Genomic DNA, 26,716 nt, shown 5'->3' on the forward strand with positions numbered 1-26,716 from the left:
AACAGCAGCAAAAGGGGCACCAACTCCATGTTAATGCCAATGGTTTTGGAATGGGCACGTATGGGTGAGATGGTAAAGGGTCCACATACTTAAATGAAAATGACTCCTGGCTGGTGTGTGAGACCTCAGGAGAGAGTAGAAGTATGTCCGGGTCAGTGAGCTGACTGATCCATAAGCACTTGATCGATTTGCTGTAGGCTCACTAAGCTTAATCTGTCCCTGAACATGAAAAGTACAGATGATCTTAACTAACCTCCTCAGCATTTCAACAGTATCCTCAAACTGCCTACTCAGTCTGGCAGAACGGGTTTTCTCTCTTTCTCTCCTCTTGTTTCTTTCCTCCTACCCTTCATAAGCATATTATCACACATGTAAATGATACAGACAGACAAACGAGAAAAAACAGGGTTTCCTTAATTTGGTAATAGAAATCAGCTTGTAGGCTTGACTCTGCTCTTCACCCTTTGAGATTAACTATTCAGCTGAGGTAAAGCAATTAACACAGCACATTAGGTAGCGCTATCGATCTAGCACACTTCAACCCTATCAGCCCTACTAATCAGCCATCCATTCCACTGACATTTTCAATACACCTGACATTTTCAATATACCAAACACCAAGCCTGCTTATGCTTCTCGGGCCTCTGGAAAAATCACCTGCCAAAATCTTATTCAGAAATGGACAAAGAACCCGCAGCAGCGTAGCTTGTCCATTCCTACTAAACAATAAACACACATCTTCTGAATGCAATCCATCAATGCCTATTACATTTCCTTGCTTCCTCCTCAGCCCTTTCTTTCCTCTTGATTTGCTTCCCTTAAGTCATCTCCGTCTCATGCTCTTGTTCTGGCAGCGATTCCTGCTGTACTGTTTTGCTGCACGCAGTAAAAGAAGACGAGCAGAAATGGAGCTGTGAGCTCGGGCTCGCCTGCTAGCTGTTGTATATTGCTGATGTTGTTATTATTATTTATAAAGACTCATAAAGGCTGGGGGTAAACTGGCCATGAATCAGCTCAGCCCCGGAGGCACAGCGAGGCCTGACACCTCTTATTTCTCACACCTTACACAAACACAACCCATTTTCATTCATCATGCCGGCACAGCCACAGCACCACACACCCTTATTTCTTGCCCTGCAGTTCCCCTCTGATATCTGTGTGCCGGCCGGCTCGTGCTTTCTCTCCATCCCCCAAAACCTTTCGCTCCCTCAGCTCCTGTGCCAGGTCGTATCCACAGGGGTGGCTGGGAGAAAATGGAATGTGTGATTAACCTGTACCCGGAGCAGTTCCCTAACCTGTGCGACATGAGAGGCGTGAAAAGGGTCCTTTCACCAGCTGCCCAAGATAAGTGCCTGAGGAAAACAGCCATGTTATTACAGCTCTGCTGCTTTATGCCACAGAGAAAGGGGTCTTATTAGTAGACAAGTAATTGAGATGTCTTTTCTTGAAGCTTGTTGCCTATTTCTCTTGATTATTCACTCACTATTTTTTTCCATTTTCCACTCGCACTCATTCTTTTAGAGCAAGGAAGGTAGCCATTAGCCTGAAGTAAGATAAGCCATCTCAGGCAAAGCAACATTTACTATACAGAAAGCTTGCCAGATGTATCTCAGTTTTGAGCAAAATCATTTCTCCTGTAGCTATGAAAAACGTATGTACTGTAATACAAAGCTAGTAAGCCGTAGCGGCGTCTCTAGACTGAACGTGAAACTGGTTCATAACACTGAGACACTGAATTATATAACGTCCAGCTTGTGTAAAATAAATACAATATTCCAATTGCTTTACTTTATTTGTATTATACACCATTACATTACACTACATGACTTTATTTTAGATGATTATTAGTAGGCTAACGAGTTTATTGCATCCCTACACTGGTTGGAGCTTATACACATGTACAGGTTGCCCAAAGTTTATGAATTAAAATTAATTAAAATTAATTTTTCACAGCTCTGTGTTAATATTTGCACATGTCCAATCATGGTTAGTTCTGCAATTACTTGAAAGTAACAGTTATTCAGGTAGTTACCTGGTTGCTGATAATGAATATCACCTCCTGCCAGCTAAACTGGCAATCCACATTAACCTAACAGAAGGTAAAGCTGCTTTCTTTTTTTTTTTTTAATTGTATACGCAATTAAAAATTGTACATTTGTTTTGATGTGTTCTGTGTTACCTTTATAACCCAAATACAAGTTATTTATAAGACAATCTAACAATGAAACCATGCACAGTGTAGGCTGGCAATAGTGTAGCATGCCTGGGGTTTTTAAATGTGGCCCAAAGTTTCGATTCGCTTAAACGAGTCATTTGAAAAAGTCAGAATCACTTTAGGAATTTAGTATAAAGTTGGAAGAGATGTGGGAAAGAGCAGAGTGTAAAAGTCTGTCCAACAGTCAGTCAGTCATATTAAAATTGGGAAGCAGTCTAGCTTATAGATTGATTTTTTTTTTTTTTTTTTTTTACAGCATGGTGGGGTACAGCAGCATTTTTACTGCATGAGTCCCAGTAAATTGGCTCTGCCATTGCCTGTGGTTTGTGGCAAATGGAGATACGAGATACTAAATATGTAAGCTAATAAAATTTCATACAGTCTCGGTGTAGGTTCATTTCTAGCCTAAATGAAGCCCAGAAGAGTAAATGTCTTTTTGTAGGCTTAGGTTCAGCAACCTGCAATGAAGATCCATATTGCCCTTCAGCATTACCTCTGAATATGTGTGTTCAGTAGCACACAACTGACCATAAAAATAAACTGAATCCGGATTCCAGAGGGCATCTCAGCTGACCACATGCAACACAGAACAGATGAGCCAACAGTCGGTCAACCATCGAGTTTGAAGGCTGGCTTCACCAGTTCCTCATCCATTTCCCCACTGGCACAAAGCCTACAGGCCAGACCCAGGCCAGGAAATTTCTGCTTTTGAGACAACCCAGAGAAAGCTGATGCTGCAAAGATGTCTCATCTCTATGATGTCCATGATGCATAATGGAACAACCTGGATAAAAAAAAATATATATACACAATCTATTTGCTCAGGGTGTAATGATTCTGTACGAAGGCAGGGTTCCACAGTGTTTTGCTCACAATTTTTTTTTTTAAATGGGAGTTCAATTCAGATTTAGCAGCACATGAGTGAGAACAAATTTTTTCTATATTGTATTTTTATATTGATTAAGAAGCTTTTCACAAAGCAGTTGACCTGTCTCTCTCTGCTGCATGGATAAAAGGTCAGAATTCCTGCTCAGCTCAGCTTTTCACAAGCAGGTGAAAAATTGCTTACATCTCATATCGTACACTCATTTTTACTTTTGGAGCAACAAAGATTGTTAGCCTCAAAAGTTTTGAGCTTTTCAACTCATTGAAAATCACAGAAAAACCACTGAAACAGCGACACTGTTACTTCAGTCAGCTTTCAACTATACTGTTACTAGTCAAGCATGCCATCACCTCACATTTACACACAACATGCCAAGCAAAAATGGATATGCTGAAAACACAACACAGCCAAAGACATTCAACTAAGTTTTACAGAGGACGCGAACATGACAGGATTTATAAAACCAATGAGAAACAGAAGATTTTGCATTATTCTAATGCTCCAGGTGATTGAGACTGCTTAAAAATAAAATAAATAAATCGAGCTGACCCCCTGCCAGAAAACAGGCAAATCTGGTATGTGTACTAGCACTTTGAAAGAATTTATAAAATATTACTACTAATGCAACATTGCATGCATGTTAAAAAATAACTAACAAAATTACAAAATCTCAAACATTTATTAAGCATTTTATTCAAGTAATAGTAGTCAGAGGAATATCTAGCCAAGTTAGCCACTTCAGCAACTCGGCCTGTATTCTGAGAGCAGGTAGCTATTCAGTATTTTCTGAGTATTCTCAGAAAGCTAGTCTTAAAAAAAAAAAAAAAAAAGGTTTTCCATTTTGTGTTTGATCACATGCGGCCAAATCGGCAATAAACGTTTATCAATAATAAAATTTTTTTTCAAGTCAGGAGTCACCAGTGCTCTGATCTGACCAAGCATAATTTCTTCTATTGAAGAACGTGGTTTCTATCTATAAATGCGGAACACAGCAATTCTGCTATATAATGCAGTTACTGCTCAAAATCTAAATAGCACATGAGCCTTGTCTGTCCTTTCAAATTCAATTCAAACTTTGTGACAGTTCTAAGTGGCATAGAGTATAGGACTGAATTAAGGACAAACAAAGTTTGTGATCATGTACAGTGGTAATGTGTGTTTATAATAATTTGGCTGTCAGAGCACATATTTCTGTTCTGACAGCCAAATTATTATTCTGTTCTAATATTTGTTATATTTCTATAATGTTCCACGTCATACCTGGCATAAAACAGGCTTAACAGTCTCTGCTAAATTTAACAGTTAAGCTGGCATGCTGGTGTGAGTCTGAGTTTGACAAAATTCATCATGAAACCTTTTCAACTTTGCAAGTCTGCCACTTTAAATATGAAGAAATTCACAAGTATAATGCTTTAAAAAGCAAAGTTACAGGGCGCACCCCTGAAGCAAGCAATGCGGCGCAAGACATTTCATCTGTCAAGACTCTTTACTTCTGACTAAAACTCTGATTAAAAAGTCCTTAATTCTACTAATAATAACCAGACTGTCAAAGTTAGTGTCTTAGGTTCCATTCAGTTATTCTAGCATTACAGCACACAGTTACAGCTTTCAGCATGGTATGTAGGAACAGCTGTGCACACTTCGGATCATAAACACCATCACCACCAGGCAGTTAGTGAAAGTGATGGGGTGAATAGAGGCCACTGGCATCAGGAAACCAGGGGATTCAGACATAAACAAACACTAGACTATTACCACTCAACAGCTTCACTAGGAGAGGTCTTCAGCAGACAAGGGCTTAGCCGATAATGCCACTGACCTCGTCTCTGATGTTTCCTCTTCGCTATGTGAATAAACCCTCTGCGAAGCCGTTTATTTGCTTTCTGCACACAGACATGGAGCCTATTGACAAGAAATTTAACTAAAGTTACAGATTTTAATGATTCCCTGTCCTCTAGGGTGTTAAAGGTTAATACGCAGAATTTCCCTCCATCAATAGGATTATGTGGCATTGGCTGACATTATTCACACAGGCTGCACTCAGTGGCCTTTAACCAGAAACGCTGAGCTAGTTTTACTCCAAAGGGAAGTTAATAATGACAGAACTTATTTTCAGGGTGAACTAGCAAAAGCACTTATAAGTACATCAAAACATTCTTGTGTTTGTCCATGTCAGTTCACATGAACTCCGAGGCCAAGAAGCACTAATCTTCAGGCTGTGTGTGGTGTAGACTATACTCTGGGGGCAGATGTTGTGTTGTGTCTCATGGGTGGCGCCACTCTCTGCAACCGCAGTGTCAGATTAACACATCAGATTAAAGCAGCAATTCTTAATTCCAGTCCCGGGGACCCACTGTCCTGGAAAGTTTGCAGTTTTAACCTACCAAAATATATAAAGTTTGTCACTAAACGACTATTTAACTGAAGTGTTGCAGGCGTGTTTGCACATACTGTACCATTTACTACACGAGTAACGCAGAAGCATCCATAACTGGAGGGTTTAAAGGATAACCATACATAATGCATTTGCCCCAAATCTAAAAATCTATCTCAAGTGCTTTTCTTGGACCATGGCTTTCTATAGTTGATTAAGCATTAAACTCATCACGTGTATATCTATGCAGGATTTCATCCACATCACTGAATAATCTTGTTTTGACACTTTCATCAGTTCCAGAGCTGCTAACATTGCTAAAAAGAAAATTCTAGCAGGCAGAGAGAGAGAGAGAGAGAGAGAGGGAGGGGAATTTTACCACAATATCATTTTTGTCTCCAGATGTGACCCAAGCTACAGCGATAAAACAGCGAGGCAAAATACAGCGTGACCACTACTTAATAATAAGCAGCTCCTCCATGTTTTTTTAACCAAAGCAGAAGTAACTGCTATCAGAAATAAATGTGCATTTTTCAGAGCCTTTCCCCTTCAGTGAACTGTTTTTTCTGCTGGGTGACTTATTCACGTTTTTTATCTTAGTTAGTTTTTCAGGTGTTGCCTTATTGCCATAGCAAGGGGTCAAAAATTGACAATGCTATGGCTAGACTGGAGACATTAGCACCACTGAAGTTCTACTACTGTACTTATGAAGTAGTTGAACTGCTGAAATGTCCCTCAAATGAATGGTGAAACATCTCTAAGATCACACCAAGTCCAGTTTACTTGAACTTCTACCATTAGACACTCCAGCATCTTGTCTGAACATATAACTGGATGTTCAATAGCACTCAACAACCCATCTGTAAATATCCGCTGACAGACACCAACACTTTCTAAAAGGCGCATACCAACTACTGCGATAAGTTTTTTTAATTGCAGGAATTAGGATACTTGGATGTAAATCTGCATGAGGATCAAGTAAATGTGAGCAAAATCCTTCAACACCAGACCAAGCTAGCACTGGCTTCTCGAATTAATATTTCAGAAAGGCAGGGTCTTCTATAAGTGGAGTCCACTTCAGCTTTCATCTCTCTCCTCCAGCAGTCCATGTTGCCTGGAAACTGCCTTAATGGCACATCTATTTCAATATCTTTTCATATGTATTCCGTATGTATTATTCAGACATTTAATATCTTCGCAAACTCCCTCTGGGTAGTTAAGATTCCCAGACTCTGCCCTTATTTTGTTTTCCTTCCGCCGCGACTCTCCCTCGTGCTCTGATTCTCTCCAGGGAGAAGAGAAGGTCACATCTCATGCACCTACTCTCCTCAAATCCTGCTCTCTATCAAAGCCAACAGCATGTGTGTGTGTGTGTGTGTGTGTGTGTGTGTGTGTGTGTGTGTGAAGAGAAAGAAATGTAGTTATGGGGTTGAAAAACGCCTTGGTTAAGATTAAGAGCAGAGAAAAGCAATAACAATGGATGTGGGGCACAAACCAAGGCAGTGAATGGGTGAATGGAGGGTGTGGTGCAATAAAAACTTGTTTCTGATTTACATCCTTGTCTTGAGGATGGAAAATGTTCTACTGAGGTAAGTAGGAATGTCTAATACACTTACAGTTTCTCCCGAGAATTGAATTCTTTAAGGCTTGCTGAAGAAGTGTCACACGCGAAAAATGAATGTCAATAAAACAGCGTTAATTGCCAGGAGTGATTAGGAAAAACGACAGAAGCAGAGAGACAGAGTAATTATGATCCGTCTTCGTCACCATCATTAGCGGTGTGGGCCTCTTCACCCTGCCATCTTTCTTTCTTCCAATGTAGTCACTGTTGCCATGGTAAACCAAACTCGAATCCCATTTGCCTCTCAGCACGACCCAGCTGTTCACCGCTGAGGTAGACAGAGGGAAAACACACACATGCACACAAACACAAAACTACCATTTTGAGCAACTGCATCTTTCAACAAACTCTTCTCTGCCACTTCTTTTTCATACAATCTGCTCTATTGGCCAATAATTAGACTTAGCTTAATAAAAAAAGCACAAGATGCATTAGAAATCAGAGACTAGTCATAGCCTTGTATATAATTTAATGAGTACTAAACAAATCCAATGTTCCAGTGTTTTATTCTCAGATTTTCAATTTAAAAAATCCTTAGGCTCAGCAGCTAATACATTTCCTCTATGTAAAATGCTGCATATCCATTGAGTACACCTTATAGCCAGCAACGCTAATATAAAGCTTGTATACCACAATGCTGTTGAATTCTCAAATCTGACTGGTCAGAAGGTTTTTGATCATTTGCTATAAAAGCAGCTCTGGTAGCAGTGACGGTCAAATTACAGGTTTAATTGTTGCATTATTAACATGTTAATATGTTATCATTTCTATAGTAATAACTTACAAATAACTTGTAACTTGTTGATATGGTGAAGTTTTCTGTAAGGAGACATTTAATTAACATTTATGGAAGGAGTCTCCATTGTCAGTGTTAAGCACCAGTCAGTAAGTTTTATGCCATGAGACAGTCTTCAGGGCAGACAGCTTTCTGCTTTCTTGGTAACTTGATAAACTGCATTCAGTTCAGTAAATAAACTTCAGTAGGGAGTCAAAAAAGAAGCTTGTGAGAGAACAACTGTGTATAGCTGCTATAATGTAAGAGATAACAGGAAGTAACTTGTCTCACAGACTTTCTACAACATTAAGTGTAAAATTAAAATGGATAAAATGCAGGACATTAATAAATTTGAAAAATTGTAACAGCTGGAAAACCGCTATTTTATATGAGGAATAAAATATTTTGTTTTTAGAAAATAATCAACTTCGGGATGAAAACAGTAACTAAGCTTCACGTCTGGCCGCATCCCACCACCCCACTGGTGATTATTTTCCTATAACATGTCCTGTCATGTTTTATTCTTTACAACCTTATTTGAAAAACGTTATTTGTAATACATATCAACAATTCTGTTCACATGCCTTACACCACCATGCATTTCTCAGTCAATTTCAATAACCTGCACTTTATGTGCCAAGCACTGAACAGACAGGAAGCGTATTGTGAAAGACACAAGACAGTACCCCACATTACCTGTAAATCTGTAATGATGTGGTTAGGGATGTGCTTATCCAATCCTAGATGTCAGTTCTGCGACTGGTATCAGATCTGAATGAACATATTTCCCAATCCATGTCGTGAACATCTGTCATGTCTACACACACGACACAAGTGTAAACATCTTACGTCTACGTCTTAAGGCATGTCGCCATTGCGTCTTTCTTGTTTCTGATATCTTAGCAACAAAAGCTTGCAGAGAGTCATCAGGATCTGGTATCAGGTATCAGCCAACACTCAAGTTCATGTCTAGCTGTGCTCTACTCTCAACGTTTTCTTTCAAGTTAATTCAGTGTCAATCAAATGTGTGCCACGGAGAGCCACAGACACTACCCACAAAAAAAAAAAAAAAAAAAAAAAAAACATGAAAAAGGTTTGAGACCAGTTTAGACTAGCCACTAATTTCACCATAGCTGCTATGACTTTCCTTATAGCCTACAAGCCAGGCTCACACCTATTAATCACACAGGGTCAGCTGAAGTCTTACACTGGCTGGGGCTTTTGCTTTAAGGGTGAATAATAGCTCGGTCAGCCCTGAGAGAGTTAACACAGGGCAATAATCGTGAGCTTTCAGTGGTTTGCTTTAAAACCACAGCCTTAAGGTGTAGGTTATAATTACACTGATGATCGGCTGTAATGAAGAAAAAACACTGAACTGTTATTCTGGGACTGAGTGTTATTATACCACTGCTACTAACCGAACCGAAATATGAAGTATACAGTACTGTGCAAAAGTCTTATGCACATGCAAAGAAATGCAGTAGGAGCAAATACGCCTTAAAAAATAATGAAATTAAATGTTTCTACATTTAAAAAAATACTATAAAGAGCAGCAAATAGTAATAAATGAAACAAAGTCAATATCTGGTGTGACGATCCTTCGCTTTAAAAAAACAAAACAAAACAGTAGTCTCCTGTACAATTTTTGCAGTTTTATAAGGAAATTAGCTAATCCAAATACACACACTGACCCACAATGTAGAGTCGGTACTCTACATTCAGCAGAATGATCAAACACTGGCTTCCTATCTGAATCAGTATCAGTTATATTCTATAGCCAGCTTAGTCAACCTAAAATAAAGCATCATTCAAACTTCAGATTTCAGCAAGATATTTCTCTGAGAGGAGAGGGAAATCACACGCTCTTAGTGCTTCAGAAGACATCCATCTGGCTTATGTAATTAGAAAACCCTGTTATCATGGCTCATCCATTCACACGGGCTCAGAATATAGGGCCGCCTGCATGAAATTACCATGTCAATGTATGTAAATCTCAGGCTTTCTACATAGATTTAGACAACTGGCTACAGCCATGTGACCTCCGCTCTCGTAAGCCTTGATTTGTTTCGTCTACATAAAGACTCCAAATTAGCCTGTCGTCTTAAGCAGAGCGTTCCTGAAATGCTCAATTTGAATAATGCACAAGGTTAACTCAACGGGTTCAATCCATTTTAGGCAAACCCATAAACTCTCACTCATCCTCGTATAATAGGAAGACAAACCTGCTCCAGAACATCAATAAAATATATTATTCATTGTTACGTCGTGTTCCTTCAGAAGTAGTTAGAAATTAATAGTGAATACACCAGACAAACCAGGACAGCTCAAACGCTCTCGGAGATAATTTACGCTGGCAACTTTGATAAGCTGCCAACTAATCAAGTGCAACCATTCAGTTAATTAATTAATCTAACAGAGCTAGAGAGAAAATGAAAATAATAACAGTAGCACTTCTGCTTAACTGGAGTCGACTGCCTGGTCTTGGGTGCTACTTTTCTCTTTAATTGAGAGTGAAACATCATTAAGAAATTCACATTAATGTTTCATTCACTTAGCCAATTAACCCTGTACACTCCTTGTGGGCCACAATGCATCATATAAGGCTTTTTCTACTACATTTAATGAAGGTGTGATTTAACACTTATTCTAGACATTAGTGAATTAAGAAAAAAAAAAAAAAGGACGTGGCCAAAGGAAGAGTCAATCAGCTTAGTCTGCCGACATCAGTGAAAACCGATCTAAAAAGAAATACGGCTTAGCCTATTCTTTGAACCTCTTGTGAAAAATGAAATGGAGCTTAAGTCATATTTCAAAAGCTGGAAAGCTATTAACTAGAAATAATACGGTATGGGAGTGTGGAAAAATGCAGTAGCGTTTTTCATTTCATTGCATAAGTCTACCAGCATCACGGACAGCCTCTAGCTCACATTCACTTTTGAACACAACTGAAGAAGAAAAAAAAGCCTACAGCTGAGCAACAACTCCATGAGTTAAACAGATGGCCAAATCTGTTTATGGATGTATATGAGCATATGCAACATTAAAATCTGCACAGAATTAGATTAAGTTTTAGCATTATTCCACCTCACTACCTCACTATTCTCTGAAACACAATTACAAAAGCCTTGTCCATGGCAAATGAAACCGCAAACAGCACCATAAATTAGCGAAATGAATTGAAACAATCATTTAATACAATTTCTGCCTCCTTTTACTTTTCTTATTCCAGATGCTGGCATGTAAGCAATCAAAGTAATGGAACATTACAATCTAATCTAAAATGCACCTATAGCTGTTCTCTCTAGCACACCCAGTCATCATGAGGGGTGAAGCAATCTGGAAGATTTAGGAGGATGTACCAGCCGTCACAGGTGCTATGACACACGACTCTCAAACCATTTAAACTCCTGTTTTACAGCTTCATCCTGATGAACTCGCTGGAAGGGTTCACGTTCGGCTCACCTCATCTCCAGGCCACTCACATCTCCCTCCATTAGTGTGTAATGAGCAACATGATTTAAAATTGCCGTGATCAGACGGAGACGCATCATCCCCCAGTAAAGCATGTGCCCCACTACACCAGGTCAGGGGGAGGCTTCATCTGCTCCACTGTGGTGACTGATAACATGCTACAATGCATCATTTGGTGCATAATGTTTCACATACAAGTCAGTGACAAGAAACATACAGACATTTACAGCAGTTCTATCCTTCATATGGACTGCAGATGCAATCTCCAATTCCAATGAAGAGTTGGAAAATCTTAAATATCTACAACAATGACGCTTCCTCAGTAAATGGTAAAAGCACTGAATCATTATGTCTTGTGCAGACTCTATAATTAACAAGACTGGCTCAACAGCACAGTTACGCATGGGTCACTCATCACATTGGAATAAACATTCTGAGGTCTGTATCAATCAGACAATTTTCACTGGCACCATATTCAATCCAATACACCATAAATCTGAAAGACTACCAACCAGCTCTGGAAAAACTGGACACTAATGTAAAGCAGGTAAATACATTTATTTAAATAAATTCAGCAATTTCTTTGCAGGAAAGTGTCGAGTTAAAGCGTGTTTGTCTACCCTAAATAATTCAAAAGCTATTTCAATATTTATTTCTGAACTAAGACCTTGGGGTAGCCTATATAAAATATTAAGGGCATAAAACTTCGATACAATCACTGCAAAACCAAAAAATATATATATCACTTAAAACTGCATAGTCAGTACTCCCCAGTTTCTCTTCAAAATGATCATATCTGAACGTAGAGAAAGGGGAAAGGAACTGTGCTATGCACACATTCATACTCACTGAATTAATGGCTTTTTTTTTTTACTCTGAAGTTGCTTATAAATTCTAGAGATTTGTTTTCTGGTTTGTTCGCAAACAACAGTCCAAGACTGATCTCAAATAGAATTGTGTTCACTGTGTTTCTGTCCCCCGTGTCAGTTTAACTCTCGTGTTCATGCTGAATGTGTACAGTAAGTCCCAAACATGACACCAACTAAGGTACGGTCACACATACAGCGACTCGCAGCAACAAAGAGACCGGAGACCATTCATTTTCTATTAGAGCTGGCGACTTCCTGCGACGTGAGCAACAGCAACTGTTGGCTACTAGATGTGGGCGTGTTCAGCGACACGACAAGCTTGAGAAAAGTTTAACTTTATGCAAATTTGGAGCCACTTGGTGCAGCAACTACCAATGGGAGTGAAGACAGTAAAGCACACATTATCTGTGGCTTTAAACGCGCTAAGGCCATAAGCTAACTGGCGCTTGCACTTTCACCGCAGATAGATGGCCACAATGGCAAAGAGCACACACTGTTTCTCCTTTATCTTGTATGATATGATTTTAACAAACGCCCAGAATCTCCCTCCAGGATGTTTAATTTTAGCGGTAAGAAAACTGGTTTGTTGTCAAAAGTGGGATGCTAGCTGCAAAACCCACGGATAGATGTTACTACTGCAACCAGAAGTAGGAACGCCTAATGGCAACTTCATAGCACGGTGACCAGCGACTTGTAGTGATAAAATTGCTGTTTGTTTGAGCGTACCTCCAAATTTGCTGTTGTGTGAGTAATTCTCCAAAACTAATACCTGCATGCCTATAAATGTGCAGTCAAAGTGGGAAACGGGAAAGGTTTCGGAAACGAAAACATTCATTTTTATTGTACACATCGGACAAAGACCGAGACTGTGAGCTCTTGCAACAAAGACTTCTTCCACAAATGTTAAATAAACATCCCTGAACCCAAAAAAAAAGCACCCCATCACCGATTATAAGAATTACTTTGTTACACAACAGCCCATTTTTAAATCCGTTTATTATTATTTTTAGATTATATTAATGCCCTGTGCGCTGTTACTATAGAAACAATAACATATTAGAACGAGCATATTAATATCAACGTTCATGTTACAGCCAGAACTACCTGTGCTGTTATACGAAAATAATGCACACCTTCTGACCAATCAGATTCGAGCATTCAACCATGCTGTTGTATAACTCGTTATATATTATAGTTATACACCTCTATAAAATATACAAGGTCTCTTTATTTCACATTAGGATAGAGGATGAACATGCTGATTAATGCATGACAGCACATCTGTTTGAACTGTTAGCCACACTGCACAGGAAGTAGAAGAAAACAGTCTATATTGCATGTAACCATGAAGCCACTTCATATTTCAATTTGCAGCATGAAGCCCAATGAAATAAGAGGAATCATGCAGCGGTCTCTGTAACTGCCATAATACTTTTCATTATGGCTCTCAGCCTTACTCATGCTGCTTTTTTGTTCCGGAAAAATGAATGAAAGAAACCTAAACGAACACAAATGAACCCAGCGCCACACCATCCCACACACACCAACCCACACACACACACTTCTATATTATGTCAATTTTCAGGGGAGGCTCATGAAAAGGACCAATTACTCGGCCATCCCTTCTCTCTGCCTCCCCCATCATGGTTCTCAGCGGGTGGGCCATGATGGCCGGCTGATGGAACAGCATGATGGAACAGCCTCTCTGAGCCCATGATACATCCCAAAAACCGCCTGGTCCTTCCAGGACCACCGCTGTGAAACCAGGAGGAAAAGGGGTACAAAATGGCGTACTGCGTGATCACCTCCAATGGCTAGAAGGAAGGACAGAGCGTGTTAGTCAGAGCCTTTATTTCCCAAATGAGCACCAATTACGATAATTATCTTAATAACCGCAAATGAAACTCGGAGCTTCGTTTTAAAATGGAGCTTTTGTACCTACCAGGACAGAGTGGCAGCATTTTGGCAGGAGTTTCTGTGGTTTCAAAGCACAGAATGAGGGATTTTTAAAAAAAAAAAAAAAAAAAAAGGATTAGCCTAGTAAAGGCTAATTTCCATGCTCTGGTTCTCATTTATATAATTGTCCGTGCTACAAGGAAAGAATACTTGTGGCTTACAAGTAATTCTGAGGCTGAATATATTCCATCTCTGATGTGTAATATTAACAAAAGAGAAAAAAAAACGGGGAAGGAGGAGGAACGATTTCCATTTTGGGGGAAAAAAAGAAAAATATATATTATTATTTCAGCAAAGGAAGAACAGAAGTCAGGCTAACAAGCCACGGCGCCAAAACAGAACTTTGGCTGTACTTTTAAATAAGCACGTCACCCTGAAGCCATTACAGTCCTTCTTTGCCACATTTACACAGTGAACACTTTTCTAAAGCTTAATAGGCTAATTTATATTACCCCCCAATTAACCCAAGAAAAGCTTTATTTAAAGCCTATATTTTATAAGCAGGACAAAGATAAAAGCCTCTGCAATGTGGGGGGGGGGAAAGCACACTTCTGATGTACAGCTGTATGAAGCATAAAAAAAGCTGAACTATTATTTACAAATTATCTGCATCATTTTGCCGTGATGGCTGCCATGTGCTAGTTGCTAATTAGCTCACACACGGGGAGGTGGAGACCTCGGATGGGGCCAGAGTTCCTAAAGCATTTCTGTGAAATTGCATTTCTAATTTCTTAATTACTGTAATTTTCAGTCCAACACATTAGGGGAGATCCAGCTCAAGCCCAGAGTTCATTAAATGTTGAGGGGTTATTTTTTAAGCTTGCCCTTCCAAAAATTATTTGACCAGGCTCGTAATGACGAGGGCAAATGAAATAACAGGAGGGAAAGTCAGTGATCACTGCCAGTCCTTGAAATCGCAGCCATGGTTTTGTGTGGTCAAGTCAATTCCTTCCTAAAAATCAATGAACAAAGCTAATACTGAAGTGTTTTTTTTTTTTTTTTAACAATCCAACCAATCAGAAATCTTATACACTTACTCTGCAGTGTTTCTGAGAATGCTGCAAAACTTCACTCATCTTCACAAGAGGACATAAAGAGAGAGAGAACGGAGAGAAAGGAGAAGTTTGGCAAGGAGAGAGGATTTGGACTGAGCATCAGTGCTGGGATAAATCCTAAGGCACTAAAGCCATCCTCTGTCTGGACACTTGGCACACAACACACACACTCGCACACATGCACACTCCAAACTGATGCCAGCTCAAGCTTGTGCTTACACAGAACCCCTGGAGTGTTGAATCCTGTGCAGCACCGACACGCCAGCTGTCCGTACTCACAAACCCTCTCAACCATTCTGACTTTACAGCAAGTCAGATATGTTAACATCACATAACATAGGTAGCCTGTGTACCTTTTAGCTTGTTCCTGTTGTGTGGAGGGTATTATCTGTGAATTACACGGCCCACCACAAAAAAGTTGGGCTTCAATCCCTAAATCAGACAAGCCAGAGTCAGAAAAATAGTTGTTAAAACAGACAGGAAGGAGTGAGATGTTGCAATCAAGCACCACTGGGATGACAGTTTAAACCCTGTTTTGAGGAAAAATACAACCCAAGCCTGTAATCAAGTATGACAGTCCAGGAAAGGAATGATCTGTGCATCAATTCAGCAAGGTGACCACTAAAATAAGGTCCTGCTCATCTAAGCATATCATACCCATCCTGCTATCCTAAACCCACATTCACTGCTACTCAAAACCACCCATGAAAACGAAAGAGAGAGAGGGGAGGAAAGAGACAGAGTCTCTGAAGCTCATTCGCCTGGCTGCTGGACCGTGACTACTCCATACCAGCTCCATTATCAGAGTTCACACCCAGGCTAAACTCTCATTCGCTGTCGCCTCCCAGTTCCGAACTGCTCGCGTCAGTTTCGCAAGAGCTGATGATAAATTAAAGCCACAGAACAATAACAACAACGCAGAGCACGAGGGGGGCAGTCAATATCCATCCGGAACATCTCCAAGAGGCCATAAATTAAAGCTGAGAGACCACACACTAGTGCTTGGGTCATGATTCCTTTAACGGCAATTTCGTTCCCGCCCCTCCCGAGATAGTTAAGGACCGTCACAGCTGATTGCTTTTTAGGAATCTTTCGATTTATGGTCAGAGTGAACCCCTCGCTGGAGACTCCCCGGGAGGGAGACCAGGGCTTAATTGACTAGACTTGATGGGCCCTCTCATTGAGCCGTGTGCTGTGGGCTCCTGCTGGGCCTGGCCTGGCCTGGCCTGAGAAGCCATCACTCCATCCTGCCTATATTCATGCATCAGATCCTGCTGAATATTCATCAGCTCATGCGCCATCTCAGCCAATGGGCCAGTGAACCTGCTGGGGGTTGATGGCGATTGGATGGGCAAGCTCTCTAATCAAATCAAACTGCGTTCAGTATCGTGGCATCCACAGGGCACAAACTACTCGACCCTGGAGCTGCAGAGAGAGCAGAGCGGCAGCACCATGGAGAGACATGAATGACAGTTAATTAATCTTGATTAACCTATTTAATAAGCATTAAGTGAGATTTTAAAGAGGCCTCATTGTAATCAGTTTCAAAGAATAAGCCTCATCTAAATCCACCATACAAAGCTGTTGTTTCAAGCACTAAAACAGTGGGGTAGGATAGTTATCCTCTGACTAAATAGTCACGATTCTCACTCTCTCACACACACACACACACATTCTCTGCAACCCTACAGAGAACTGATTTGTGGTAGTTTTGAGTGTTTAATTTCTAGCGAGCTCTCCAGATGAGATCAGTAGGCATTCTAATCTCACCAAATGTCAGAACTTTTTCTTGACTATTCTATCACCGAAACCGCACACACATTCACACACACTCCCTCAATGGCTTTGCCAAATTTATGCAAACGAAGCTGCACTAACTAATGCTCCTTCTGTAAACACACTGTACCAGAACAGTGTGTTTACAGAAATCGGTGAAATCCGCTGTGACAGAGGTAAAGTATGAAGCTAAGACACTTGCTGGCACACGAAACAGACGAGTACAGATACTACTCAACACAAAGCTAACTACAAAAAATGTTTTGCAGTTATGAGGTGCATGTGAACATAACTAATACGATTCTGAAAACTGGCCTGTAGGTAAAAAATTTAAAGTTTATTTTGATTGGGTCTTTCCAAAGCCCAAAGATACTTACCGATAAATAAATAAATACCGATTCAAGAAACAAAAACAAGAAACAAACGGTATTTTACTGCAAAAAAGTGCAACTGAAAACATAAGCTAATTATCCTGTAAACTGCTCTGAAACAGAAACATTAATTTGAAATATCTGTTAGCAGTTATTTTTGCATTCCACATAGTCAATTAGCTCATTATTTATATATTCAAACCCTCAACTGTTTTCGGATCAGCATCACATCTCGTAAGATTTACGAACACTGTGCAACATGGCCTGTAACATTATATACACTATACACTATATGTGCAATTTGCACGTCACTCGCACTTTACTGCCACCCTTCCTCATTGCCACTTTGCACATTATACTTAACACAACTTGCTCTTTTGCTGTTTTGGTGTAATGGGCAGGTGTCCACAAACTTTTGGCCATATAGTGTGGCTTCAGTTCATGGAGGAAGCAAGGTAACACTGTAAATTAAACTTTCTATAAACATTTTCACAACATTATGTTATAGTATGGATTATGGAGATAACCAAGCCTGTGAAAATCTAATAAAAAAAGCCTAGCTAGCTAACCTAGATCAGAGGAGGGCGTTTAATCAGCTAGCATGTTTGTGCATTTTCAAACAGGAAACTCTACTGACAACATGTAACCTTACACTTATACTTATTTTAATGTGCAGTGAATTATTAACTATTTCATATCTAGTTGTTGGAACTCAAAACAGTAGTATTCCATAATTAAAATTCCTTATTAACATCATATTAATGCCCTTATCAATACAAACACACAAGGTCTAATAGCTTTCCAAGCATAGTATTTTAGCACATGTAAAAAGAACATCATTAACCATATTTTCATTTTGATCTTATCAGTTTCGAAAGTTATGTTGGGGTTTGGAACAGAGGGACGAAATTGTTAAAGGCGCCACTTCAAACTCCATTCCCACTCGGGACATTAAGAAAATACAATATTCTCTTTCCGACGTGCAAAAGCCTCCTGAACCCGTGTAACACACAAGCCTATGTAGGAGTCAAACTGTGACAGATTGCAAATCTTTCACACATTCATACAAGCCAAAACCCAGAGTCACAGGCTAGCAGTAAAGCCAAGAACAATAATGAATGCACTGAGAACAAATGTGTGTGGGTCCCGCTCCCAGACTGCCCTCCACAGGTTAGTGTCCTCTCTGCCCTAACTCACACGTTCAGTTCACTTGCTAATTAGCAACCATCAGGTGTGTTACAGCAAGGAAAACTGGAAGCTGTGCTCACAGTGCCGCCCCAAGACCGGAACTGGGAAACTCCAAGTACTGTGTACAAGACAAATGTCTTCAGCATTTATAAAAAAAAGATACATCTATATAATTTGATATACTGTAATGTGCTTCTTCAGTTGGAGCTCAAGATGCTGTGTGCAAGGAAGGTGAGAATATCAATAATAAAATCTTCACACAAATTCAACAACAGGAATATCAGTAATAAAATGTTCATTCAAATGGGTTCATACAGTGAAACTGAAGGATTGTTGTAGCACTTTCAAAGTCAAAAATTCATTTTTATTTTTTTCTGTATTACACAAACATTTAAACTCAATACACATAATAACATTTTGCTGTACACAGATCTAATTTCTAAATTGAAAAAATGATGTTTGTTTCTGATTTTGACCACTTTAACATCACTTTAAACATTACTAGCTACTTTATCATAATTATTAGTTTGCAGTTTTAATATTTTTTTTAAATGGCTGAAAAAAATGATCTAACTATAGAGGTTTTGGGCTCCCAAGCGACACAACAGAAAAGCTCCTGCTCTATCCTCAGGAAATCTCAAGTTTGAATATGATAATTCCATCCTCAGACATCTATGGCCTGGAGTCCAAGAGAGCAAAATTCTCTCCCCTGTCAATCAAAGCGACACGAGGGCTCATCATCATGGGCTCTGTGAGCTCATGCATGTGGAAGAGCTCAGTTATTGCTTTCAAGGGTGTTCAGCTGCCCTGTGACATACAATACCATGGAAAGCAGCTAAAAAAAAATTTTTTAAAACATGGAGGAGGCAGATTTTAGCCTTCGCCCCCCCTGCCTCGTGGCTGCCATGCGACTGGAGAGAACTAGCTAGTAATTGGGAATAAGAAATTATTAAATAAATTGGGAGAATTTTTTTAGATGTTTTTTTTTCCTAACTAATGTTATTAGACAAATTAGACATGAAGCATTTTTTCCAGGGTTTCATCCCAGAATATGCATAGTTGAAATATACACTGTTAAGAATGTATATATATATAAGCACGTATATTTATGACCTTCAGGAATCTGTACAAAATCCTTACAGGTTAAGTTTTTAAAAGTTGAGAAAGAAATACCTGTGTAATACCAGTGTTGTTATGTGTTGTGTTAATACATGCTGAGATCTCTCCATTTCCTGTGTACAGTCTGCAGCATCAAATTGAGATACTCTTTCTTCTTATACTTATGCACCAAATGAATAGTGGAGCCTGTCATTTATCATTTCTTATGTTACTGTCTCAAAGCAATGGACTGTTCTGTCTTCTTCTAAACCACTCGCTGCACATTAAGTAATGCAGTTATATTTACTGTATGAGATCTCAAGACAAACCAGAATGCCTCTACACACCAGCAAAATCCAGACATCTAGAGGAATCACTGGTGTTGCCTCAAAACACTCAGCATACAACAAAGGTGAGAAGATAAGAAAGTCAGTATAAACACATTACAGAGACCGTGAGTCGCAGTAGCATAGAGAAACCCTCTTTCTCTGCTGGTGTGAAGAAACCCAGTTTAAAGCCAGTCACAGACAGTCAAGGCCAGAGGCAGGGACACTACAACACATCAAGACAAAGTGAGACATAGACTGTCAAGGAAGAGGAAAACACAATACATCTCTTACACTGGGCAACACATCAAGTCACTACACAGCGAAGGCGGTTCAGGCTACAAGGGTACAAAGTAATAAACTCATACAATGCCTTAGATCTAAGCAGGATTATTAATGATGAACAAAAATACAGAAAATATATTAAAATGACAAACAAAACTGCCAGATAAAATAGTTATACTTTGCTAAATATATATTTTCTTTGATCATTTGTATATTGAATGAAGCTCAGGAATACTGCTACGGTTCACTATTAATACACAGTAAGTGTTTTCCAGATGCAATCAGAAAAGAATTTTCAGACCCATTAAAACACTGAAAGATGTATCACACATCAAGTTAAAGATAAAAAGATTTTAAAAAATTCCAAAAAATCTAACTAAATTTCACAGAAAAGTGAAAAAAAAAACACTGTAGAGATAAGAACTACATTAAGAACTCAAGACTATTACAAAACATGGTCCTACGTTATGCAAGTTAAATCTACTTGGCAGGAAGAAGACAGACTAAACGTCTAAGACTGGGCAACATATTGCCATAAAGATGTCATGAGAAATTGAGTGCTAGAGAGCTCTGCTATTTTGCTGTGTGGCCGAGAAACACACAGAGACAGAGAGAGAGAGAGAGAGAGAGAAAGAGTAAGAGAGAGAGTGAGTGAGTGAACAAATGCGTGAGAGGGCAGAGGCTGTGTATTAGCAGTACAGTGAGCCGAGACTGGGTGATTGATTCGAGCCCTGGCCAGTCCGCCCGCCTGCCCTCGGCCCATGATGAATGACTCAGGGTTTTAATTAACCTCCTGCACACACATCAATATTATTCAAACATGTTACTCCTTTTTCCTTTCGCCTCCATTACACGGTAACCTTTAAAACACAGCTTTGGGGCTGTGAGAAATTGTAAATACCTCATACAAAAAAAAACGTGGAAAACAAGTTCTATACAGTGCTTTTTTCCTTTTCAGTGAAGTTATCAGAAAAGCATGATGAAGATGAGAGCTGAATCTTTGCTCTAGAGGGCAGTAGAGAGCAAAGGCTCACGTATTTGAGCTGTGATTAGATGTGAGACTTGGCTGAGCACCAGCAGAACAGCACCGCAGCCTCGTAATCAGCTTTGCAGCACAGACTCGGATGAATATTCAAATTTCATTTTCAGCTCAACTACTGCTGAGAAAGTGTTTTCCTATGTACCACTTTACGGCCACTTTTTCAGCTGAATATAGTTAAGAGCTGTGGCCACTTAGCACATTCAGTGTGTGTGGTGATGTTCTCTGGAACAAAAAAAAAAAAAAAAAAGCATAATAATGGAGACCAGTTGCAAAAACATGCACATCACCTTCATTAATTGGGTTCTAATGTATTAAATTAGTGATCACATTCTGAATCCTGGGATCCACATAATCCTAATTGTTCAGAGAGCTAAATACATAATCTTTCACAGTCTAGCTCACTTATTTTAAGTACCAAAAATTCAATTAATAAATGAAAATACAAATTAGGAATGTAATGTTCTGATACTGAGCATTAATATCAGGACCTAAAATTTTCTGTATGTATGAGATTTTTCAAGAGGTGAAGTTGTGTGATGTTGACTGACACAACATACTTGACTGATCATGCACATAAACATCGGACACACCACAAAGAAATTATCCTGTCAAATTTTGCATAACTTAGCAAGTAAAGTTTGCAGAAAACTGTTTTGTTTCTAAGAGGATGTCGATATCACATCAGTTAATAATCGGTACTGTATCGACTGAATCAGTATTTTATCAAATGGAAATGGTACAGCGGTCTTGCACACAGAGAGCTGTATATGTCTATATGTATGGGATAACAATAAAATTTAACATGACCTATTGTGTTCAAATTAAATTGCTTTTAAATAACTGCACCTTCACCTGGTTCAATTATGATGCCCTGATTGATCACACAGATAAACAGCAATCAGGCTTATCTCTAACTACTGCTCTAACTTTGAACAACTTTCATCTGTTTTATCATGATATCTTACAATTGAACAGCAAATCTATATGCAGGGGGGCGACAAAGGAGAGAAGGGTCAGTGCAAAACAATACAGAGTTCTTCTGACTGATCTGATTTATCCTAAGATGAAACATTTCTATCCTGGTGGGAGTTGTCCCTTGCAGGATGACTCCACCCCCATCCACAGGGCACAACGGCTCACTGAATGGTTTGATAAGGATGAAAATGATGTAAATTTTAGGCTACGGCTTTCACAGTAACCAGATCTGAACCCAAGTGAACACCTGTGGGAGATTTTGGAGTCGCTCTCCATCATCAAAACACTAGTTGAGGGACTCTGTTTCGGAAAATCTCTTCAGTACATTTCTAGACGTTCGTTTTTCCTTTGCCACCCATACATATATGGGTAAGTGTATTGAACTTAAGGAAACGTGTGCTTGTGTGTATAAAGGACATGGCCACTCAGTAGAAAGCATGCTGTGTGTATGTGACAGCAGTGTTCTCTCAGCCCACAGGCTTTTTCTCTGTGAAAGAGAGGTTGGCTTGTGTGAGAGATGACAAACAGTGAATACACACATCGATTAGATAGCCAACACATTCCACAGACTTCCTTACTACAAAGCCCTGTAAGTAACAGGTTATAAAGAAACAACTGGAGGCTTCTGGCATCATAACAACACGGAGAAAACAAGTAAGCCTGGAACTATCTGTGCTCTTTTATATGCTCGAAGCATTTAGCGAACAAGAGAACAAAAACCTAAGCGTGTACCAGAAGCTTAATCTGGCCTCAGCATGGCTTGTTTCTGTAGTAATGGCTCCCCAGAAATCAGAGTTGAAATCCGAGCGTGGCTTTCATATCCGAGCATCATTTGGCTGTGTAAAAGACGTGCAATCTCTATAATCTTTATAGATAGCGTGTGAGGAAACGTCTGTGTGTTTCAAAATGCGGCAAAACAATAAAGCAATTATCCTGAAGAGACCATAAAAAACACATTTACACAAAGAATGGGGGGTGATGAGTTCCTGGATCAACAGGAAATGCTAATGTTGGCTGTGACATTTGGGAAAGTTGTCGCCATGGCAACGTCGCCGCAGAGAAAGCACATTCCACATCCCATCATGGATTTATGAGCTAATTCCTGCTTACACAGAATCCAAGCACAATAGCTCATGACTGCGCCTGAGTGCAGTTTGTGTGCATATGTGTCTCTATGAATAATAAACCAATTAATGGAAATAAACTCATATAAATAAATAGTCTATAAAGTGCAAAGATGTTTTATAGTTTATTTTATAAACTGACTTATGCGTAAATGGTTTTTTAACTGAAACCTCTGATTAAAAATAAATCACTAAAGACTAGGGCTGTCAAGTTCCTATAAAACTGCATTTGAATTGTATTTATTTAAATGTATGTGAATGCTTTGAAAAATTAATGAACCTTTCAATTTACAATGTCACAGAAACATATTAAAGAAAATCATGGGGCAATATCATACTCGTAGCATATACATTGTTTTAGATCTGTCTTGATATTTTTTATCCTCCGATTCCTGATATCGTGTTAGATGTTACTTTTCTTAGGTGAACTGATTTCTGTAAACATTGGCCATCTTCAACTTGTCATCATACAGGAATAATTCACAGGTAGTATGAATCTCAAATGCATCTCTATTCACTATACATGCTCAATAGGGGTGGGCAATATGACACAAATATATCATATCATATATAAAAAAACTTCAAGTTCAATGGCTTTTATTTATTGTCTACAAAATAAATTATTTAACACTGAAAAGAAAAAAAAATCTGTACAATATTTTATACTCTGACTCCTGAGTGGTGCAACAAAATCTGCACCCTAGGTATTGACCTTATTGTCAGGAGATCGCAAGTTAAAATCCCGACGATGCCACAGCCATCCTTGGCCTGGAAGCAAACCCAGCTGTGCTCTCTAGGTGGGAGGGATGTCATACTCCCTCTCCCCTGTCAATCACAGCAACATTAGCCAATCGCACACGAATGTGTGGTCATGCATATTGAAGAGCGATATATGGAAGTATAGCGCTTTCCTCTGAGCATGTTACATGACCCTGTGACGAAATGAAGCGATTGGCCTGCTTTATACGTCTCAAAGGAATCATGTGTTAGCCTTCACCCTCACCAGTTGGCAGCTGTCGCATGATAGGAGAGAGCTGGCTGGTGGGCGGGAATTGGCAGGTGACCAAATTTGGGGGGGGGGGGATTGAGAAAAATCCAAACAAAATAATTTATAAATAAATAACATCACCTAATCTCCTGCTTCCACTGAGAATATACAATTATAATAAATATGTTTTTTTTAATATATGCTTTTTTTTTTTTCATTTTTATATATGTATGAAACAATACGAATGCTCATTACATGGTGCCTTTCTGAAATTAATTACAATAACCTTTATCCTAATAGACATCCTAATGTATACAGTGGGCCACTAGAGACAATGCTTCTGTTTGCCATTCATTTTCAATTTAACACAAAGGTTTTCATTACAAATGCTATTATCAGCAATAACTTGAAGGAAAAGTAGGATCTTTAAAAAATATTTACATGAATTTCAGAATGTCTACTTTTTGCTTTAATGACAGAGTGCACTAGAGCTGACACAGACTCCACAAGTGCAAAATCTTACAATCCATGTTCAAATCCATCAAAGTGTCTTCTGAACATGTGCTTCAATGGAAGGGATAAGACTCATGGTCAATGCCAGAAATGTGCTTAAATTTAAAAATAGTCATAATAGTCAAGATGTTGCACATTCCCTTTTTTTGTTTGTTTTAGAAATTTCAAATTCCTAAAACTTTGTATCAGACTTTTGGACCCCACTATGGAAAACTATGGATTTTTTTTTTTGGCTATCAAATATTAAACATATGAAAATTCAAATAACATTTGTTCTGAAGGCCTAAAGGAAATACATCATGTTTTCTGATGGATGAATATTATGATATGAAATGAAACATATTTTTTAATGTAATGAAAGAAAAACATTTAATGTAAGCTATAGAAATCAAAATCGAGATGAGATGATTTTGAAGTCTGAAATACAGTAACTGTATACAGTTTTGATTTGTAGTTCAATGCTAATAGCTGTGAGAATATTTAAACCCCAATTGTTCTCTCCTTTCATATGCAGAGAGGTGCGCACACACGCACACATACACACACAGACACACACACTTATGTTGTGCTTATAAGGCAGTGTCCTAGCAATGGACACAAGCAGAACAGCACATCCTGCTTCCATCACTTCTATTAATTAGCATAGGGAAATCAAAAGCTTTGTATGCGATAGGCCATCTGAAATATGTATGAATTCAATTAGGAGGAAAATGCCCTCTGAGATATCGAGTTAGGAGTGGCTGAGTTAGGAGTATGATAAGAGCAAATACAGAGAGAGAGGACAAACCTAACACTCAGGAGGATTGTTGCAGAGAACACTTGAGGGAAGATGGCTCATGTGGCCACTGCACTTTGGTTAGAAATATGACTGAGGTCTACATCAGCATTTGGAAAGGTTCAAATTTCCATATGAAACTAAATTCGCTAGCAAAAGGTATGCTATATTTCCATAAATTACTATACAGTGGCCTGCTTTAAATGTCGCAGGGCAATTTTCCTCTCGCATTTTTCTCCTACTGTAGTCATATCCAATACCCAACATGGTGCATTTCTCCACCATCACACCCTGGTACGTCTCCCGCCAATACTCTGAAGTCATACTTTCAGAGGCCCTAGCATTACATTATTGCTGTGCAGCCCAGTGTGTTTTCAGGAAAATGCTAACCACTTGGGTGAGACATACAACCACACAGATGCTAAATTGTCTCCAGGATATTTCATATGCTTTTTGAAGATGCTGGAAGGAGCCACAGTCAAACACGTATCCTGTTTCAGTAGTCTACTGAAAGTTTTTTTTTTTTTAGCATCACAGGCCATGTTTAGAGGGCCATGCCACAAGCCTGAATAATTTCACTCAGAGCTCATCAGCCTTACCTTGTCCTTATCTTCCACCAGATCCGAAAGCACATCATCAGGATCCAGAATTCCCCCATCACAGTACTCGACGTGGTGGGTCCGCACCAGGAAGTCTCCCTCCTGCAGAACACGCAGATTGACATATCCCATCACACAAAGCACACAACACACCAGCCATGACCCCAGCCTTATCAGGTCTCTACAAACATTTCTGCAAGGCTGTTCCCATGGTGCTAACTGATACCAAAAATCAAAGCTCTCTTTAAAACAGGCCTTGTTTATGAGTGCTATAAAAACCTAAAAGAATGTAAGCGAGCTTTGTGTGAGGACAAATACATTGCCAGAACACTGATGTCAAAAGTAACTGGAAAGGAGTTTCACGTGGTCTATTAACATAGTTTTGGAGACATGAGAAATAGGAAGTGGTACATTCCAAGAGTGGGCCTAGCAGG

General features: G+C 39.2%; 1 protein-coding gene across 6 annotated transcripts in view; it reads right to left on the reverse strand.

Annotated features, from left to right (window-relative positions):
• pard3bb (par-3 family cell polarity regulator beta b) overlaps positions 1 to 26,716 on the reverse strand; it is a 273,499-nt gene that overhangs the window by 227,528 nt on the left and 19,255 nt on the right. For 5 of the 6 annotated variants that reach the window (XM_034304641.2, XM_026912654.3, XM_026912653.3 and 2 more), the window contains exon 3: positions 26,283 to 26,384. The exons of the other annotated variant lie outside the window; for it this stretch is intronic. In XM_034304641.2, coding sequence (XP_034160532.2) covers positions 26,283 to 26,384 — 102 coding nt within the window. The remainder of the gene's footprint in view (positions 1 to 26,282; positions 26,385 to 26,716) is intronic. 6 annotated transcript variants of the gene reach the window in all.

This window comes from Pangasianodon hypophthalmus, chromosome 5, assembly GCF_027358585.1.
Source record: "Pangasianodon hypophthalmus isolate fPanHyp1 chromosome 5, fPanHyp1.pri, whole genome shotgun sequence".
NCBI lineage: Eukaryota > Metazoa > Chordata > Actinopteri > Siluriformes > Pangasiidae > Pangasianodon > Pangasianodon hypophthalmus.